This window comes from Schistocerca serialis, chromosome 2 (assembly GCF_023864345.2).
Source record: "Schistocerca serialis cubense isolate TAMUIC-IGC-003099 chromosome 2, iqSchSeri2.2, whole genome shotgun sequence".
NCBI lineage: Eukaryota > Metazoa > Arthropoda > Insecta > Orthoptera > Acrididae > Schistocerca > Schistocerca serialis.
The window spans coordinates 679,747,283-679,768,555 of NC_064639.1; the positions used below are offsets into that span (position 1 = coordinate 679,747,283).

Here is a 21,273-nt window from a genome sequence, read left to right on the forward strand (position 1 = left end):
AGTTATGCAGTGAGTGCATCAGTTCCTACAATCATTGCAGCCCACATATTGAGTGGAACATTGACACCTTGGCAGAATAAAAATTGCAACTTCTTTATGAAAAACTGGACAGTGGCAGTCAACTAAGACCAAAAAAGATGACTGGGGAAAAAGTTCGTGTAGTTGCAAATTATTGCACAGTGGTAGAAGGAAGTGTCATGAACAACAAACAAAGTCCTGACCAGTGGGGTGTGAGCTTGGTAGTGGGGGCATTTAAAGATCAACTTGTACATTTCAAAAATTGTGACTTTTAGCAAAAATGTTGTCTAGCATAAAATAAAACAGCATTAAGCTTCCAATTTATTTTTTCCTCTAGTACTAATAATTTGTGTGTTGCACGGAGGACGGAAAAATTACTGATTATTAAAAAAACAATACAGAGGGCTGACAGACAGACACTGGCTGTCATACGAAATGGGAGGCCAAATTACTTCCAAATCAACATGAATGGCTCCAAGACACCAGAAGGAACAGGATACGCTTTCTATTGCCTATTAATGAACACTATACATCTACATTGATACTCCGCAAGCCACCCAACGGTGTGTGGCGGAGGGCACTTTACGTGCCACTGTCATTACCTCCCTTTCCTGATCCAGTCGCGTATGGTTCGCGGGAAGAACGACTGTCTGAAAGCCTCCGTGCGCGCTCTAATCTCTCTAATTTTACATTCGTGATCTCCTCGGGAGGTATAAGTAGGGGGAAGCAATATATTCGATACCTCATCCAGAAACGCACCCTCTCGAAACCTGGCGGGCAAGCTACACCGCGATGCAGAGCGCCTCTCTTGCAGAGTCTGCCACTTGAGTTTATTAAACATCTCCGTAACGCTATCACGGTTACCAAATAACCCGGTGACGAAACGCGCCGCTCTTCTTTGGATCTTCTCTATCTCCTCCGTCAACCCGACCTGGTACGGATCCCACACTGATGAGCAATAATTAAGTATAGGTCGAACGAGTGTTTTGTAAGCCACCTCCTTTGTTGATGGACTACATTTTCTAAGCACTCTCCCAATGAATCTCAACCTGGTACCCGCCTTACCAACAATTAATTTTATATGATCATTCCACTTCAAATCGTTCCGTACGCATACTCCCCAGATATTTTACAGAAGTAACTGCTACCAGTGTTTGTTCCGCTATCATATAATCATACAATAAAGGATCCTTCTTTCTATGTATTCGCAATACATTACATTTGTCTATGTTAAGGGTCAGTTGCCACTCCCGGCACCAAGTGCCTATCCGCTGCAGATCTTCCTGTATTTCGCTACAATTTTCTAATGCAGCAACTTCTCTGTATACTACAGCATCATCCGCGAAAAGCCGCATGGAACTTCCGACACTATCTACTAAGTCATTTATATATATTGTGAAAAGCAATGGTCCCATAACACTCCCCTGTGGCACGCCAGAGGTTACTTTAACGCCTGTAGACGTCTCTCCATTGATAACAACATGCTGTGTTCTGTTTGCTAAAAACTCTTCAATCCAGCCACACAGCTGGTCTGATATTCCGTAGGCTCTTACTTTGTTTATCAGGCGACAGTGCGGAACTGTATCGAACGCCTTCCGGAAGTCAAGAAAAATAGCATCTACCTGGGAGCCTGTAGCTAATATTTTCTGGGTCTCATGAACAAATAAGGCGAGTTGGGTCTCACACGATCGCTGTTTCCGGAATCCATGTTGATTCCTACATAGTAGATTCTGGGTTTCCAGAAATGACATGATACGTGAGCAAAAAACATGTTCTAAAATTCTACAAGAGATCGACGTAAGAGATATAGGTCTATAGTTTTGCGCATCTGCTCGACGACCCTTCTTGAAGACTGGGACTATCTGTGCTCTTTTCCAATCATTTGGAACCCTCCGTTCCTCTAGAGACTTGCGGTACACGGCTGTTAGAAGGGGGGCAAGTTCTTTCGCGTACTCTGTGTAGAATCGAATTGGTATCCCGTCAGGTCCAGTGGACTTTCCTCTATTGAGTGATTTGAGTTGCTTTTCTATTCCTTGGACACTTATTTCGATGTCAGCCATTTTTTCGTTTGTGCGAGGATTTAGAGAAGGAACTGCAGTGCGGTCTTCCTCTGTGAAACAGCTTTGGAAAAAGGTGTTTAGTATTTCAGCTTTATGCGTGTCATCCTCTGTTTCAATGCCATCATCATCCCGTAGTGTCTGGATATGCTGTTTCGAGCCACTTACTGATTTAACGTAAGACCAGAACTTCCTAGGATTTTCTGTCAAGTCGGTACATAGAATTTTACTTTCGAATTCAATGAACGCTTCACGCATAGCCCTCCTTACGCTAACTTTGACATCGTTTAGCTTCTGTTTGTCTGAGAGGTTTTGGCTGCGTTTAAACTTGGAGTGGAGCTCTCTTTGCTTTCGCAGTAGTTTCCTAACTTTGTTGTTGTACCACGGTGGGTTTTTCCCGTCCCTCACAGTTTTACTCGGCACGTACCTGTCTAAAACGCATTTTACGATTGCCTTGAACTTTTTCCATAAACACTCAACATTGTCAGTGTTGGAACAGAAATTTTCGTTTTGATCTGTTAGGTAGTTTGAAATCTGCCTTCTATTACTCTTGCTAAACAGATAAACCTTCCTCCCTTTTTTTATATTCCTATTAACTTCCATATTCAGGGATGCTGCAACGGCCTTATGATCACTGATTCCCTGTTCTGTACATACAGAGTCGAAAAGTTCGGGTCTGTTTGTTATCAGTAGGTCCAAGATGTTATCTCCACGAGTCGGTTCTCTGTTTAATTGCTCGAGGTAATTTTCGGATAGTGTACTCAGTATAATGTCACTCGATGCTCTGTCCCTACCACCCGCCCTAAACATCTAAGTGTCCCAGTCTATATCTGGTAAATTGAAATCTCCACCTAAGACCAGAACATGCTGAGAAAATTTATGTGAAATGTATTCCAAATTTTCTCTCAGTTGTTCTGCCACTAATGCTGCTGAGTCGGGAGGTCGGTAAAAGGAGCCAATTATTAACCTAGTTCGGTTGTTTAGTGTAACCTCCACCCATAATAATTCACAGGAACTATCCACTTCTACTTCACTACAGGATAAACTACTACTAACAGTGACGAACACTCCACCACCGGTTGCATGCAATCTATCCTTTCTAAACACTGTCTGTACCTTTGTAAAAATTTCGGCAGAATTTATCTCTGGCTTAAGCCAGCTTTCTGTACCTATAACGATTTCAGCTTCGGTGCTTTCTATCAGCGCTTGAAGTTCCGGTACTTTACCAACGCAGCTTCGACAGTTGACAATTACAATACCGATTGCTGCTTGGTCCCCGCATGTCCTGACTTTGCCCCGCACCCGTTGAGGCTGTTGCCCTTTCTGTACTTGCCCAAGGCCATCTAACCTAAAAAACCGCCCAGCCCACGCCACACGACCCCTGCTACCCGTGTAGCCGCTTGTTGCGTGTAGTGGACTCTTGACCTATCCAGCGGAACCGGAAACCCCACCACCCTATGGCGCAAGTCGAGGAATCTGCAGCCCACACGGTCGCAGAACCGTCTCAGCCTCTGATTCAGACCCTCCACTCGGCTCTGTACCAAAGGTCCGCAGTCAGTCCTGTCGACAATGCTGCAGATGGTGAGCTCTGCTTTCACCCCGCTAGCGAGACTGGCAGTCTTCACCAAATCAGATAGCCACCGGAAGCCACAGAGGATTTCCTCCGATCCATAGCGACACACATCATTGGTGCCGACATGAGCGACCACCTGCAGATGGGTGCACCCTGTACCCTTCATGGCATCCGGAAGGACCCTTTCCACATCTGGAATGACTCCCCCCGGTATGCACACGGAGTGCACATTGGTTTTCTTCCCCTCTCTTGCTGCCACTTCCCTAAGGGGCCCCATTACACGCCTGACGTTGGAGCTCCCAACTACCAGTAAGCCCACCCTCTGCGACTGCCCGGATCTTGCAGACTGAGGGGCAACCTCTGGAACAGGACAAGCAACCATGTCAGGCCGAAGATCAGTATCAGCCTGAGACAGAGCCTGAAACCGGTTCGTCAGACAAACTGGAGAGGCTTTCCGTTCAGCCCTCCGGAATGTCTTTCGCCCCCTGCCACACCTTGAAACGACCTCCCACTCTACCACAGGTGAGGGATCAGCCTCAATGCGGGCAGTATCCCGGGCAACCACAGTCGTAGTCCGATCAGGGGATGCGTGGGACGAGCTGGCCGTCCCCGACAAACCCCCATCCGGACCCCCACAGTGATGCCCATTGGCAACAGCCTCAAGCTGTGTGACCGAAGCCAACACTGCCTGAAGCTGGGAGTGAAGGGATGCCAACTCAGCCTGCATCCGAACACAGCAGTTGCAGTCCCTATCCATGCTAAAAACTGTTTTGCAAAGAACGTCTGAACTAATCTACAGGGAGCGCAAACAAATCGACAAAATTTAAACGATTATTAAAATACAAGATTGCCTAGTAAATGCAGTAATGCTGCTACTTGCGCACTGCTGACACTGCTCGGCGGCAGAAGGAGACTAAGCGAAATTACACTATTCAGGTACTAAAACACGATGCTACAACTCTCAAATACTATAATATGCCCGAAATTTATGAATTAAACAATGCAAGAACCAAAAACACGCAAAGAAATTAAGAATTAAACTATGTAACAAATGAGTGAGCTAGGAGTATACGACTTGCTGCTGCAGCTGCTAATCCAACGGCGGCAGGGAGCACACTGACTGCGACCAACCGACACAGGCCGTTCAAAACAAAACAGTAGAGAAACGACTATGCGAATTTACACTATTCAGGTACTAAAACGCGATGCTACAACTCTCAAATACTATAATACGCCCGAAATTTATGAATTAAACAATGCAAGAACCAAAAACACGCAAAGAAATTAAGAATTAAACTATGTAACAAATGAGTGAGCTAGGAGTATACGACTTGCTGCTGCAGCTGCTAATCCAACGGCGGCAGGGAGCACCTAATGCAGTGCCTATTTACACTGCAGAAATATTAGTTAAGTAGTTACCAGTACCTGTGGAATAAGGAACAAATTTCAGAAGTCTTAGTCTTACATCTATATCTGCCACAACGTATTATTTTCTTCACATTAATATTTAAGTCCACTTTGGCAATAGGTGATTTTATCAGTATATGCAACTTTTAAATCCAAGAAGTGCACTTTACGTATAAACAGAAGTAGCAGGTTAATAGGTGGATACCACCTAAAACCAAATAAATATTTTACAGTTTGAACAATATTATGAAAGGCATGGACATAGTAACACTGTTTCATTTCATCCTGGATTTTCCATTGTTTTTAAGAGTCTGAATAACTGTTGATGAATGCAAACTACAGACTAACCATGTACTAAACACTGATGTGTGTCTACTGCTCTACTATATAAGTTAGTGATACCAACTCATGAGAAACTGTCATAAAAGACATCAAAATTTGGCTTAAGTTACAGAACACAATCACACAGGTACATTTCCATATGTTATTGATATGCACAGTATTTAACAACAAGAGGGGCTCAGGCACTTCACTACTTAAAGTAAAGATAGCAAAGTTTTGCCTTAGGATCTTGAGTGAAGCAACAGGGCATCCAAAACTATTTTGGCCAATCCATATACATTCTACAGTGTGTCCCGTTTTAGTCTATTTTGCACATTCACCTGCACAAATCATATATGGTACTTAGTTTTTAACCCGGAGGGACAGGCACCAACTATTCTAGGAAACACAGGATGGCAAAATGACATATCTCTGACAAATATTAAAAACCCTGACACAAATAGGACACTGGACCATTCATGAAGGTTGAACACAGAAAGACTATAATGCAATCATAATAAAAATACTGACCAGCAATGTAGTAGAAGTACCTAAAGAAAGAGACTTTACTGCACAGAGCAGACCAGGTTACACCATGAAAAATCTTATTCTCTGCAAAACATAATAGGAAGTGTGGACTACAAAATCCATAAACTGGTTGAACCAATACAGACAGTACGAGGACAGCAATACCATACCAAACAACAACCAAAACAACATTAAAAAACCCCATGGTCACTTGAACTCACAGCCGTAAACAAACAAAACAAACTAGAAAATGCTCCCAATAAGCAAACACTACAGACAGGCAAGATTGAATAGATAAATAGAAATGAAAATCAGATAAAGAACACCCATTTTTCAGACAAAGACAACAACTTTACATAACATAACTACCGAAAAACAAAGGAATTAACTTACGAAAGCTCTGCAACTGCTGCTAACTTATGCGGGGTACCAATGTGTGGACCTACAGTAGTCATTATTCAGTCGACAGTTTATTGCTGTTAGTGTCACTTTGTTTCACATTACAATAAATGGCAGCATGATGCAAAGAAAGCTTGCATCCAGAATTGATTTTGAAAGTCTGATTAGATTTTGAATTATTATTATTATTATTTTGACACTACTATATTCCATGTCCCATTTACCCCTCTCTTGTAAAATTGGTTTATATCATTTGTGATTCAAAAATTTAAGAAATGTTTTCAATTTCATTTCTTTGTTACTCAATGATTGATTGTATTAGAATGGGCTTAGTTTATTTAATATTATTTGCCACAAATAAGTGCCAAATGTGAACATGAACTACTCTGCAAAAGCTGCTTCCATGAAATCTATTACCCCCCCCCCCCCCCCCCCTCTCTCTCTCTCTCTCTCTCTCTCTCTCTCTCTCTCACACACACACACACACACACACACACACACACACACACACACACTCACTCACACACACAGCGGATGAACAAGCACCCGAGCTAATAATACCCCTCTGGCTCCCTCGAAAATGTAATACTACACTGCACCATGCACACACAGGTCAGACAATAAAGGATGACAAAATATACAGCTACTCTGGAATCCAGACTAATGAACAGACTTGCACAGAACAGTGGACACTATTTCAAGAATATACACAAGAGAGGCACATAAACCTATACCCAGATCAAACAATCATAATACAAATGACAGTAGTGATGTCAGAGAAACTGAAAAATACTACAAGGATACAGAAACAAAAGATGAAGCAGACACACACCAAGAAAAGGTAACACACAACACAAACAGACACAAAACTACACGGAATAATATTAGACACTGAAATATACGAACACAGCTACACATGAACTTACAAATAAAGAAAATTCTGGACAGAAAAGCATAAGTAAGATCCCATTCAGAGATTTGCCTTCCTGAAAGTACTGACAGTAATAACTACAATGACGAATCACCATGAGAGGTCAGTGCTAGCACAATGAGTTGTTCACGTGCCATTCATTGGACTGTTGCCTGTAAACATGTGTAACGTCAGTGTTCTTGGAAAAAAGCTGTATTCTGTAGTTGTTCCTGCATAGTGATTTGTAAAGATGGGGAAAAAATAAATAAGTAAACAAATATAAGCGAGACTCAAGCAGTGATTAAGTACATCATAAAGACAGGTATGAAAGCAAAGGACATTTGTGCCCATTTCCAGAATACACTGGGGGACTCTGCTCCTTCGTATTCAACTGTCGCCAAGTGGACAAATGAATTTAAATTTGATCAGGAAAGCTTAGATGATAATCCACGCAATGGTCGGCCAAGATGTGTCACTACTCCAGAAATCATTGCTAAAGTGCACAAAATGGTCAGAGGATCGCCGATTGAAAGTGCATGAAATTGCTCACACTTGCCAGATGTCATCTGAAAGGGTATATCTCATTTTAACTGAAGAATTAGAAACAAAAAAATTATCTGCACGGTGGGTGCTGTGACTCTTGATGCTGGATCAAAAAAGCCTGAGAATGGACAAATCAGAACAATGTTTTGCCCATTTTAGGAGAAACTCACAAGATTTTTTGTGCAGGTTTGTGACCACATATGAAATTGGGTGCACTAGTATACCCCAGGAGGGAGGGGGGGGGGGGGGGGGGAGGGGGGAAGAAGAAGAAGTCAAACCAGTGGAAACGGGCTGATTCTCCCACCAAAGAAAGCAAAGACAATTCCTTCGGCAGGAAAGGTCAAGGCATTAGTGTTCTGGGATGTGAAGGGGATTCTGTTTGTAGATTATCTCCCCATTGGGCAAACAATTACTAGAGAATACTATGCTGACCTCCTGCACAAATTCCAACAAAAGATACGTGAAAAAAAGCCGGGTTTAAAAAGGAAAAAAGTCAACTTCCATCAAGACAACACGTGCCAACACACACATGCCACTGGCATGACAAAAGGCATGCATCGTTGCCACACCCTCCTTATTCATCTGAAATGGCTCCGTCAGACTTCCATCTCTTCCCCAAACTGAAAATTTTTCTTGCTGGATGAGTAGGCCTGGAGGAAACTCATTTTTGAGATGGGATCAAGGCACTGGAACATCGCTGGATCAAGTACATTACTCTACAAGGAGACTACATCGAAAAATAAAGTTTCAGCGATGTAAGTACTTTTTTTCCTATTCCGTTCCAAGAACTTTTTAAACCACCCTTGTATAATAAGTGTCTTCGAAGTATATTTCGTAATAGTCTGTAAAGAGTGACTGGCTACTGATGCCTAAGAGTCACTAAAAAAGTTTGATTAATTTAGGAAACTAAGCCTTCATATAAAGTCAGTTTATATACAGACAGGTTCAGAAAAAAAATGTAGACACTCTTTGATAATTTCTTTGGAGAAAAATGACATATTTTGCATGGTAGCATAGTCCATTGTTTTCTCAACAGATCTTGGTGTGCGTTTTCCAGCAGATGACAGTGCAGTGCAGTAATGAATGAAGTATGATTGTCGTTTGAGCAGTGCATGGCAATATTAAAGTGGTACTGGAAATACAGAAGCATGATAGAGGTACAATTTCAATGGTGTAATGTGTATGGAAATGAGCCACCAACACATTATGTCAATTTATCATATCTAGCATAAACTTTAAGCCAATGGTTTTGTTCAGCATTGCATAAGGAAAGGTCTGGATGACCAAAAACTTCAACGAGTCTAGCTCCCAGCACTGCAACATTTTACTAAGTCACTTCAAAAATCTGAAGCAGGATGCACGTGAAAGTGGGGTAAGCTAATCAAGCGTACAATGAATTCTGAAGGCTGCAAAGTGGAAAGTGTACATTTCAAGATCTCTGCATGCTATATATGAGGTCAACCCAAATCAAAGGATAGAGTCCTCATGAGCGGTTTGACGAGGCACACTTCAAACTCAATGGTACTGTAAACCACCACAACTGCGTGTACTGAGCTCCTGAAAATCCTTACATTCACGTGGATGTTAATCTGATAGGTGTTAATGTGTGGTGTGGTCTGTCACTGTCCAGTTTGATTGGCCCATTTTTCTTTGAAGGTACCATTACTGGTGAGGTGTATCTTCATATGCTGTAAACATTGATAATACCTGCCATCTGAGAGGTATTTGGAAATGGATGATTTTACCTACAACAAGACGGTGTTCCACCTCACTATCACAGATATGTCTGAGCCTACTCTACATGTGCAAGAATTTCAACTTCATGTCATTTTCCACCATTAATATTGATTATAAAAGTGTTTTACATTTTTCTGGACATCTCTGTACAAAACTTGTAATGTCAAATTGAAAGAAAAGGGCTTGATTCAATTCTGGGGCTTTCCCTTCTGCTCACTGACTGGTCTTCAACCATTTTACCTACATCTACCTATCCCTCTTTTCTCCTATTCTAAATTATGAACATTTTCACGTAACACATTATGTAACTGATTTAGTTTCTATTTTGTGTTTTTTTTTCTTTTTAACACATTAATATTATTTTGATTTCGCTGAAAACAATATTGGCTTCTGGGCACTTCGAAACACATAATACTAAAGCACAAAAGTGCTCTCTGCTACACTGCACTAGTTCCCTACACTAATTGCAACATGGGGTAGCTGAAATAATTTGAGTGTTAACTATAGCAATATGCTGTAAAGTATGACGAAGTGAAAGGTTGCTGCCCCCCCCCCCCCCCCCCCTTTGTGCTGCATAATCAAAGACCACTTCCCCCCATCCTACAATATTTCTCTCACCCCTTATCTCCTCTAGTATCAACCCTGCGCCAAATAGTCAATTTTGATGAGATAACAAAATGCCTCATTTAACTGTTATAGATGTAAGAAGCTGGGAATATGATATGTACAAATAGGGATAGAACATACTTTGCAGTGGCACCAGTGTGCTCTCTGTCTTCGTTTCATGCCACACATTGCAACAGTTACCCTCTTAATTGGCAACAATGGAGCAAGCACTACATTGGGCTAATGTTTCTGCTTCTAACTTTTCATAGAAAAATTCATATGCTCAGAAAATAACTGCTGTTAGTTCTTAATGTTATACCTCGTGTCTTTGCTTTATGTCACCCTAAATCAAGTCCCTTTACCTAAGTTAAACGAACAGGAAAATGCACACTAAATGTTCCATGCGCATCCTGAAGTGCACACTACAGTCAGACAATGTTGGCTGGAGTGTACATGGTACTTCTTGCCACTGTGCATTGCCCACCATCTGCCCATTCACGTCACATTATAGTGATTAACAGAATTCTCATCTATGTTAATCGACATCAGCATCATGTAACCAATAACATATGACACATCGAGTTAGTTATGTGCATTTATAAACAGAAAAATTGATGTGTGTGTGTCAATTTATTATTAGCCAACTACTAATTACAGAATATATCACTCATTTTCATAAGCTTCTTACAATTGGGAACTACTTTATCTTCACTGTCTGGAATGAGGATAGATGACACTAGAAACCAGTTAGAGTAATTTCTACAAAGGATTGCCAATGAAATGCAATAAGGTAGTACAAAAAGGGATGTTAAAAGCTGAAGACGGTGATAAGTTTAGAGGCATCCTGCAACCAATGTCAAATGGCTGATAATCTTGCCTTGACCAATTCTATTTCACTCATGCTACATATATTTCTGAAAATCAGTTGACATATTCCACACCATTATAAAAATATTAATAAATGAATATAAATAAAAAAGTAACATCATGAGATTTGTATATTCCCACTTCTTCAAATACCATGTAGTAATTTAACTGAACTGCAGTTGCAAAAATTTCATAGTCTAAGGCACAACGATGATTCTCCAAAACAGAAAGGAATTTCGTGCCGTAATATTTTCAACAAACCAATCTCACCATAACTCCATACTCAATAAGGTAACATTTATGTAGATCTTACTCTCCATTTCCTTTCCTTTTCTTCTCGTTTCATTTGCTCTTCAATTTCTTCTGGGTTTGTGAAATGTCGGTTTCTGCCCTTATGGTTGGTGTATTTTCCTGTAGATGCAAAAGACAATATTAATACTAAGGTTAGTCAACATAATTTAACCATGTGATACGAAGTTCACACGCTGCGGGAAAGTGGCCACGCGAGTGAGGTGTAGGCGGGTTTAATGTATATTTTAAGAGTATTCAATGCAGGAGTTGAAAAAATTGTCATAATTTATTTAATATTGTTTTTATTGCCATACAGCATTAAATTCCACGAAAGTTGGCTCAATATATACACAATGATGATTTACCTCTAGGCATCTTCGCGGGTGGTTAATCACACACAGTTACAGAAAGCGATATAAAAAAAAAATTCAAATTGTCACCGTCTAAGACCCTCGCAATTCGTTTCGAGTTGGTTACTATTCAATCGAAAACTTAACCTATGATACAGTAGACTGCAACACTCTTTCGTTTTCAAATCAAAGATAAATATCTTTCAAACACACTACAGCAAAGATACTACAAAAGATCGTAAACCCCTATTATCTTCAACAACAAAATTCACATCCTTTCTACGATGTTTTCTGAGAAGCTAGTTGCACCTGAAAATTGATATAATGTTAATACACTGGACTGCAGTGATGGTCAATATGCAACCAGTGAAAAAATTAGGCGAGTCCGCTTGTTCACATTTTTTTTGTCATGCCAGTAGAGTATTTCCACATGCTAATTTGGTGGCACGAGTTTTGACACACAAGTTTGGAAATCACTGACATCAAAAGAAAACTTGAGCAAAGTTATGATAACGATGTAAACAACGTAACAACATTGTAAACAATCTCGTGGTTCACAGTGTTTTGATTTCGATAAGAGGGAAAAGCATAGCCTAAGTGGTTAACAAGAATAAAGCTTTTGCTCCAGTTTGCAGTCCAATGCGCTTTTTCGTTATGTGTACATCGATTTCTGTATTTTTACAACATATTACTGTATGTTACGACAATAGGAACAGTCAACGCGACTAATAACACTGGCTAGTTTTGGATTGTTTTGCGTTGTTATAGAGATTTTAGCTACGCATGTTTAAACTATTAGAGTGATTACAGTGATACAGTCAGCACTACTCACAATGACCGTCTACGAAAAAATGTACCCATCTAGCCATAAAACAGTTTTCGTACTAGATCACACACCTTACTTCGGCATTTCTTGTGAATGTCAGATAGAATTTGATTTCAGCAAATCTCGCGGTCCAGGTTTTATTCCATTAGCCCCAATTTCAAAATCATTGTGGACGTGCAGTGTTGAAGCTGCCGTGGAATACTGTAGAATTGCATGGGACCTTTTCCCGCAAGGAAAACTGGTAACTTGATAAACTGAGATAATGAGTTAAAGACAACCTGAAGGTCAGTATCGATTTCATTTATTTCTTCCAGATCCGCTTCGTCGTAAGTGACACAAGCGCCCATACTCTGAACACATGGAGCCAACAGCAACAGAATTTGACTCATGTAAGTTTCGACTTGGGTACCATTTTTAAAAGTTAGTGTACTTCCTGAAATTCTGATGATTTTCAAATACTTTTTATGCTAATTCCTCCGGGGGAAGAAAATCGAGAATCTGGTAACTGATGAAGAAAATTAGTTATTATAGCTGTAGTCATTTGTTCATGTATTGTAGTCATTAAAAAAATCTGTTACAGGATTATATTTGCTAAAGTATGAATATTCGCATCTCAGGTCCATATAGTACAATTTCATTCGTATTTTTTATTATGAAGACCTCCACTGGTAATAATAGTGGCTTTGTTTCCACATGTCCACCATGTATATATTGCTATCCCAGTTATCTGGGATTAATGGTGACATTACACAATTAAAAATCTGTACATCAGTGCTTCATTATTTCACACACACACACACACACACACACACACACACACATATTCAATATTGACGTCATTTGCTGCAAATGCAGGTTACCGTTGCTAGAGGGATGTGCAACTGATAGTTGGGATAGTGTCCCTTTTTTACAGTTGCAAATGGAGTTAAAGACGGTGTCTTGGATCAAAAGAAGCAATTTTCTCAGTTTTCTAGACAGCTCAGTGCTGCTCAATACTTGAAATGTATGAGTTTGCTTTTTGACAAATTCCAATTTTTCTACCTTTTGTAGACAGAAAAAAGTACTAAGTGTTACCAATTTTGTAGACAACAAGTTCACTGCCATGTGATTTAAAATTTTGTGTGTGGTTTCCGCCTATTCTGGACCAGTCAGTTTATCAGTCATCTGCTTAATTGGGCACATAAATTTGAAATGTTATTTTAATACAGTGATAGAGCATACCAATCACATAGCTTTACATGTTAAAGTGTGATGGCCATTCATCGAATCTATCTAGTGGATTAACAAGGAGGGTTGGTATGCTGGTCAGCCTGGATGCCATTTTTGGTAGTTTCCCACATCCCATAAGGTGAATACTGGGCTGGTTCCCAAGTCCCTCCTCAGTTACATAATTTGCAAACATTTAGAAAACTTTTGCTCATTTTCACATGACTAACATTACATGCAGACAGTTGGGATACACATATTCGGTCCTTGGGGTGGGGTAACTGGTTGATGACAGGTAGGTCATCTGGGCACCTCTTAAATTAACCGTGCCGAATTCGTTCATGACCCTACACTGATGTTACACATTACAATAATAGAAATTCTTCTATGGAATAGGAGTAGTTTTTGAGGAGAAACTTTCTCAATTTATATTCCAATTTTACTTTGCTGTCTGTCAGACATTTTATGTCACTGGATAAGTGACCAAAAATTTTCGTTGCAGCATTGTACACCATTTTTTGTGCTAAAGACAGCCTTAATGTGGAATAATGAATGTAATTTTTCCTTCTTGTGTTGTAATTATGTACATCATTGTTTCTTTTGAACTGTAGTGGATTATTTACAAAAAAATTTCATAAGTGAACAGTTATACTGTGAAGCAGAAGTCAGAATGCCCAACTCCTTAAAAAGATGTCTACAAGTTAATCATGGGTGAGCACCACAAATTATTAAAAGACTGGTGTGGCAGTTGAAGGTAGCGAAATGAAAGCTGATGTTTTAAATTTCACATTCAAGAAATCGTTCACACAAGAGAATTGTACAAACATACTGTTATTTGACCACCGGACAGACTCCTGTATGGACAAAATAGTAATAAGCATACCTGACTCAAACAAACAACTGAAAGATTGAAAGAAAATAAATCACCAGGTCCAGATAGAACTCCAACTCTATTTTACATAGAGTACTGTACGGTAGCAGCCCCTTACTTAACTAGCAATTATTGTGAATCTCCTGCCTGGCACAAAGTCCCGAGTGACTGGAAAAAATCGTAGGTGACACCAATAAATAAGAAATGTGAAAGAATGGACCTGAAAAATTGCAGACCAATATTCCTAACTTCTGTTTGCTGCAGAATTCTTGAACATATTCTCAGTTTGAATAAAATAAATGGGTCGACAGAAGCGTCCGATCCCACGCGTCGGCTTTGACCCGTGACGTAAGGGTGTTGTCGTGTGTGACGACATGACGGCGCGGAGTTTGGTTTGTGAGTGTGGCGTGTTTGTAGATGTCGTCGTGTTGTGGTTTGTTGTGCTCTCTGGTGGTATGTCCAAGGTTTTCGTTGGTGTGGTGTAATGGGGTCAGTTTGCATTTGCTCATTATCCAGAATTGTTCGAGTGTCGGCTGTGTTTGTAGTGGAATTAGTTTCAGCGAGTTAACGATTTTGTGTGAAGGTTAATTTAGTGTTGTTCGCTGTTCGTCGTGTGGTAATTTTAGTAAAATTAATCGGTTGTTGTTTTTGTTCAGGAATGGATATGACGGATGAAATTAACAGTGAGCAGGTCAAGGGAAGTGTTCGATCCCAATGTGTGGCTGTGTATGTTGGTATCGGGAGATGTTTTTGAGCTATGTAGGCCAAGGGAAGTGTTTGATCCTAATTTATGGGATCGGGAGCTGCTGTTGAGCTATATAGATCAAGGGAAGTGTCCGATTCCAGATTATATTGTGTTTAGTGGTATTTGGGGAGTTTTGTGATGTCGTTTTTTTGTGTGGTTTTGTATGGGGGTGGGTGTCTAAATTTGTTTATATTTAGTTTGCCCCACCCAAAAAAACACCCCATTTCCCACGCTTGTCCCGTTAGTGTCATTAGGCTTTTTGTTGTGTTTTTCGATGTATTTTCGTCCTCATAATGTGTACGTAACGACTTTATATGTGCCATATTGGAATCGTGGTTTATGGTCGTTTCTGCCATATTTGTGACGTCATGGATCAAAGCAGACGGGCGGGATCGGATGCATCCGTATTTCCAAATAAACTTTATTGAGACTGAGAAGCTTATGTGCATGAAGCAGCACGGTTTTAGAAAGCTTCGCTCTTGTGAAACTCAGTTTGTCCTTTTCTCCCATGATATACTGAGAACTGTGGATGAAGGGCAACAGGCAGATTCCATATTTCTAGATTTCCGGGTAGCATTTGACACGGTGCCCCATTGTAGGCTGTTAATGAAGGCATGAGCATGTGGAATAAGTTCACAGATATGTCAGTGGCTCGAAGACTTCTTAAATAATAGAACGTAGTGTGTTGTGCTAGACGGCGAGTGTTCATAACAGACGAGGATATCGTCAGGAGTGCCCTCGGGAAGTGTGACAGGACTGCTGCTGTTCTCTATATACATAAATTATTTGCCTGACAGGGTGGACAGAAATCTGCAGTTGTTTGCTGATGACGCTATGGTGTACAGTAAGGTGTCAAAGTTGAGAGACTGTAGGAAAATACAAGATGACTGAGAGAAAATGTCCAGTTGGTGTGATGAAAGACAGTTAGTCTTAAATTTGGAAAAATGTAAGTTTATGCAAGGAGTAGGAAGACCAAACTTGTACTGTTCAGATACAGTGTTACTAGTGTACTGCTTGACACAGTCAAGTCGTTTAAATATCTCTGCATAACATTATTGCAAAGCGATATGAGGTGGAACAAGCATGTGAGAACTGTGGTAGGAAAGGTGAGTGGTTGACTTCAGTTTATTGGGAGAATTTTAGGAAAGAGTGGTTTATCTGTGAAGTAGACGACATACAGGATGCTGGTGTGACCTATTCTTGAGCACTGAGTGTTTGGGATCTGTACTGGGTTTGATTGAAGGATGATATCGAAGCAATTGTGGTGGGCTGCTAGATTTGTTACTGGTAGGTTTGAACAACACATAAGGCGCTTCAGGAATTCAAAGGGGAGTCCCTGTAGGGAAGGTGATGTTCTTTTTGAGAAACACTGTTGCGAAATTTTAGAGAACTGGCATTTGGACCTGACTGCCAAACAGCTCTACTGTCATCAAAATATATTGTGCATAAGGACCACGAAGAAATTAGGGCTCACATGGACGCATGTAGACAGTTGTTTTTCTCTTGCTTCATTTGTGAGTAGAACAGGAAAGGAAATGATCAGTAGTGGTACTGGGTACAACCGCCATGCATTGTAAGGTGGCTTTCCGAGTATCTGTGTAGATGTAGATGAAGGAGACAGCAGTGTTCCCAGAACTGCAGGGGATTGTTGCTATCAGTGAGCGAAACCATTTTTAATTATTAAAATGTAAGCATAACATTAGCTCAACAAGCAAGAAATTGCAATTCAGAAAATATTAGCTTTTGAAAAACATACATCAAAAAATTTGAGAAGTATGTCATGCAATTAAGATAAGAACTATAATAGCAACAAATTCTCAAAGATTTGATTATGTGTTAACATTTCACCATACACAATTGAAATGGACACTCACAATTATTGGTATTCCATTAACCACTAAGACTGTAAACACAAGGCTGCAAATTATGGCTGTCTGAGAGTGTGTAAATGAGAGGAAATACCAGACGAAGTCAATTCCCTCCCTCCCCCCCCCCCCCCCTTTCTCCCACCTCTTAATGAAGTGCTTTTCCTTTATGTCGTCCCGTACGCAGTTTCATGTGGTTTACTAATTCTGCCTGTGGGTTCACCAACATAAGCAACTGATAATTAACTTGTGTTAAACAGAGCTTGTAATTTCTAGAATTTCTTGCAGTTTTTTGAGGATCTTAGTTTACATGCAACTTCAGTCTTGGAAAATTAGCTGTGGAATTTTGAATTTTATACATGTAAGTATATAAATGCTTTTAAGCCTTTTATCTTTTTTGTGTGTGGGGGGGGGTATTTTTATGACTCCACATATTCACCCACTCCCCTCCCGTCTCTGCAAATGTGTCAAATATGCTGCAACAACATTTATTATAATCAGTCTATAACTGTCTTTTTCTTAACAGTTTTAAAGCTGGTTCATATTATGCAGCTACTTATAGATGTTATTCCTTTGCTATAACAGACAAAGAGATGATCTTCTGTTTGAGAAATAATAAATAACAACAGACCCTTAAGAACATGTTAAAGAAAGAAGAGATACTGTTGTTTGGTTTTGCTACTAATTCATAATTACACCAGTATTGTCTTTTTATGCTCAGTTATTCTGGAAGTTTTTTTTCTGTGTCCACTCATTATTTGCACAGAAAATTACCAGATATTTAAGCCACACATTTTTGTGTGTGTTTTTTTTTCAGATTCTTAATGGCACAGCAGCTGTAGGTGTGCCTGCCAGGGCACACCAGTCTTCTGAATATTCAGTTATTCATGGTCTGCGTGCTGCAATTGAAGCCTTATGTGAATGCTCTGACATACAGCATGAAAAACGAACATCCCTTACAGAAAATGCTGCAAAGGTTAGTTATATGTAAAGTTGCCATTATTTTTTTTTTTTTTTTCACAAGAAAAAAGTATTTTTAAATTGAGTGTGTGCCAATCTGAAACACATAAATGTTTATATCGTAGTAAAGAATGTTCTATGTGTTTCACTCCCTTGTTTGTCAATATCCAAACACCACTATTTATCATATAAAAGAGGCACTGAGCTGTGGTTTAGTGTGGCCAGTTGATATGCAGCACTGTTACTTGTGTGGGCATATGTAGCTTCATGTTCTGAAGAAGCAGACGTGTGTGCAGCCTGACCTACTACATTTAATTTCATGTTTGTATGTTTAATCACTGGCCAGACTCTGAGTAGTTGTCATTAATTATTATTTTGTTACTCTTCAGTTTCTTCTGGTGAAGATGATGAGTAATCAGTTTCTTCTGGTGAAGATGATGAGTAATTAGTCCATGAGTGTATGGCCATCAGCTAAAATATTTTGTCAATAAATATTATGCCTGTTAGACACCAACACACACATGTGAATTAATTAAGACAGTGATAACCTACAAGAATGTATTTTCAGGTGCTGCAGGTGCTGTGTTATGTGTTTGGTTGAATTCAAAGGCAAGAATATAAATACAATAAGGCAAAACATGTTATAGGTTAGATGGTACTTTCTAATGGTAAATATGGCTGTTGCTAGCAGGGTATGTAACACAAATACCTTGAACAGCACAGGCACTTATGTATCCTGTTGCAGAATACTGATCTCCTTTTAGAAGTAGAAGTAGTGACGTCAACAAAATAAATATACATCAAATCAAACACTATGCGGATTATGACAGGAACTCTTAAATCCACACCAGAAGTCGTCCTCCAAATCTGTGATGACAACAAACAATAACACATGAATGGATGAAACTCCAGAGACTTATGAGTGCATGAAACATCGAAGAACTTACCACACACCCTACTAGATGGTAGGGAACCATTCTAGGTAAACAATGGCCAACTCATCCCAGAAAGCTACATCTACATTTACATACATACTCTGCAAGCCACCATACTGCGCATGGCGGAGGGTATCCTGTACCACTAATGGTCATTTCTTGCCCTGTTCCACTCGCAAATAGCAAGGGAAAAATGACTGTCTTACGCGCCTCTGTATGAGCCCTAATTTCTCGTATATTATCTTCATGGTTCTTGTGCACAATGTAAGTTGGCAGCAGTAGAAATGTTTGGCAGTCAGCTTCAGATGCAAGTTCTCTAAATTTTCTCAATGATATTTCTCGAAAAGAAGATCTCCTTCCCTCCAGGGATTCCCATTTAAGTTCCCGAAGCATTTCTGTGTTATTTGAATATATTGGTAACAAATCTGGCAGCCGTCCTCTGATCTGCTTTGATGTCTTCCTTCAATCCAACCTGGTACAGTTCCCAGACACTCAAGAAATACTCAAGAATAGCTCGCACTAGTGTCCTTTATGCAGTCTAAGACAAGAGTAGAGAAGGATGTCCTTCTATGAGCGTAAGAAGATAGATAAAATAGATCTGACCACCTAACACTAAGGAGTGAACCAACCAAGAAAAATATGGGAGCTCCCTTAACCATGTCAGAACTAGCCAGTGGGGAATGACCAAAAATGACCAGTGTGTCTGCAGAACATTGGAGCAAATACTGAACCACATTTTGCAGCACTGCCCAAAAGGAAAATTTATGGGTACATGGAAAGACTTTGCAGACACAACACCTGCAGTAATCAACTGTCTGTACTCTTTGGATATCTAGGTATGATGAGAAATGGAGATCTCAATTTCCTTTAGCCACTACCAGTTCTCTAGCTAAAGAAAGTTGATAAATCCATTTCATAGCATAGTTGGATAACCAAAGACTACAACCAGTTGATTGCTGTTGAATTTTCTTTTTGGGCAGTCATATAAATCATGGTTCAGTATTTCTTCCAATGTTCCGTAGTTGTATTGGTCATCGTTGCTCATTCCCCATTAATGTAATATTGCTCTGGTCAAGGTGTAAAAAGATACATAAATAAATATAGAAAAAAACCTTGTTACCAGTGTGTGTTTTAATCAAAAGCAAAACAGATAGTGTGATCAGACTAATAAGTAGCAAATTGAAAGTTAGCACTTTTGTCTGCCAGCCCCTTTATTTCAATAAGTATACAGGCTGTTACCATAGTCTTGTTTTTCCAATGTGGTACTTACTGCAGTTGAGAAAAATCATTTGGAGGCGCTGAAAAGTTTTCTTGATTGGAAGATGTGACTATAGACCATACGGAAAATAAATATGACATTTCTGTGATGAATAACTGTGTGGGATATTTCATTTAGATTGACATTGACATTGTTCAGTAGTTTCTGGATAAGAGTGTACCTAGTGATAAATAAATAATCATGGCAAGGGAAAGTCCTTGGTGAGATAGAATAGAATAGTTCATAACCAGAGGGTCCCTCCATAGTGTGCAGTCATTCCAAAGAAACAGAGACTACTGCATAATAAAGGACTATAGACATGAGATGCTGAATGAAACATATTTGGCTGTCAAGAGGGCAATGTGTGAAGCCTTCAGTGACTACCATAGCAGAGTGTTGTTAGTTGATCTTTTGCAAAGCCCAAAGAAATTCTGGTCATATGTAAAAGATGTTACATCATGAATGTTAGTGTCCAGTCTCTAGCGAATGAGACAGGAATTGAAATTGAGGGTAGCAAAGCAAAAGCTGAAATGAAACTAAGTTTTCAGATGTTCCTTTACAAAGCAAAACCCAGGAAAGTTGTTCCAATTTAACCCTCGTACCACCAAAACAATGAGAGAAATAAGTATTACCATCAGTGGTGTTGAGAAACAACTGAAGTTGTTAAAATTGAACTAAGCTCCAGGGTCTGATGGGATCCCTACCAGATTCTGTATTGAATTTATGACTGTGTTAGCCCCTCTTCTGACTATATGGATCATAGAGCTCTTGAACAGAAAACAGTGCCCAATAGTTGGAAGATAGCACAGATAACACCTGTCTAGAAGGAGGGTGGTAGAAGTGAGCCACAACTGCCATCCAATGTCTTTGATGTCGATTTGTTGTAGAATCTCAGAATATATTCTGAGCTCAGATGTAATGATGTATCTTCTCTTCTGAAAACATCAATCATGTGAAACACAACTCGCACTTTTCTCACATGACATACTGAAAGGTTTTG

General features: G+C 39.8%; 2 protein-coding genes across 4 annotated transcripts in view; one reads left to right on the forward strand and one right to left on the reverse strand.

Moving 5' to 3' along the window:
- LOC126457791 (28 kDa heat- and acid-stable phosphoprotein-like) overlaps nt 1–11,805 on the reverse strand; it is a 70,135-nt gene extending 58,330 nt beyond the window's left edge. The window contains exons 1-2 of the mRNA XM_050094378.1: nt 11,623–11,805; nt 11,280–11,377 (exon numbers count right to left, since the gene is read on the reverse strand). Coding sequence (XP_049950335.1) covers nt 11,280–11,377; nt 11,623–11,632 — 108 coding nt within the window. The 5' untranslated portion in view covers nt 11,633–11,805. The remainder of the gene's footprint in view (nt 1–11,279; nt 11,378–11,622) is intronic.
- A 204-nt stretch (nt 11,806–12,009) lies between these two features.
- Nucleotides 12,010–21,273, forward strand: part of LOC126457790 (integrator complex subunit 13) — a 249,485-nt gene continuing 240,221 nt past the window's right edge. For 2 of the 3 annotated variants that reach the window (XM_050094377.1, XM_050094376.1), the window contains exons 1-3: nt 12,011–12,674; nt 12,748–12,822; nt 17,938–18,096. In XM_050094377.1, coding sequence (XP_049950334.1) covers nt 12,441–12,674; nt 12,748–12,822; nt 17,938–18,096 — 468 coding nt within the window. In that variant the 5' untranslated portion in view covers nt 12,011–12,440. Of the gene's footprint in view, nt 12,675–12,747; nt 12,823–17,937; nt 18,097–21,273 lie in introns of all 3 variants that reach the window. The other variant, XM_050094375.1, reaches the window with a different exon arrangement.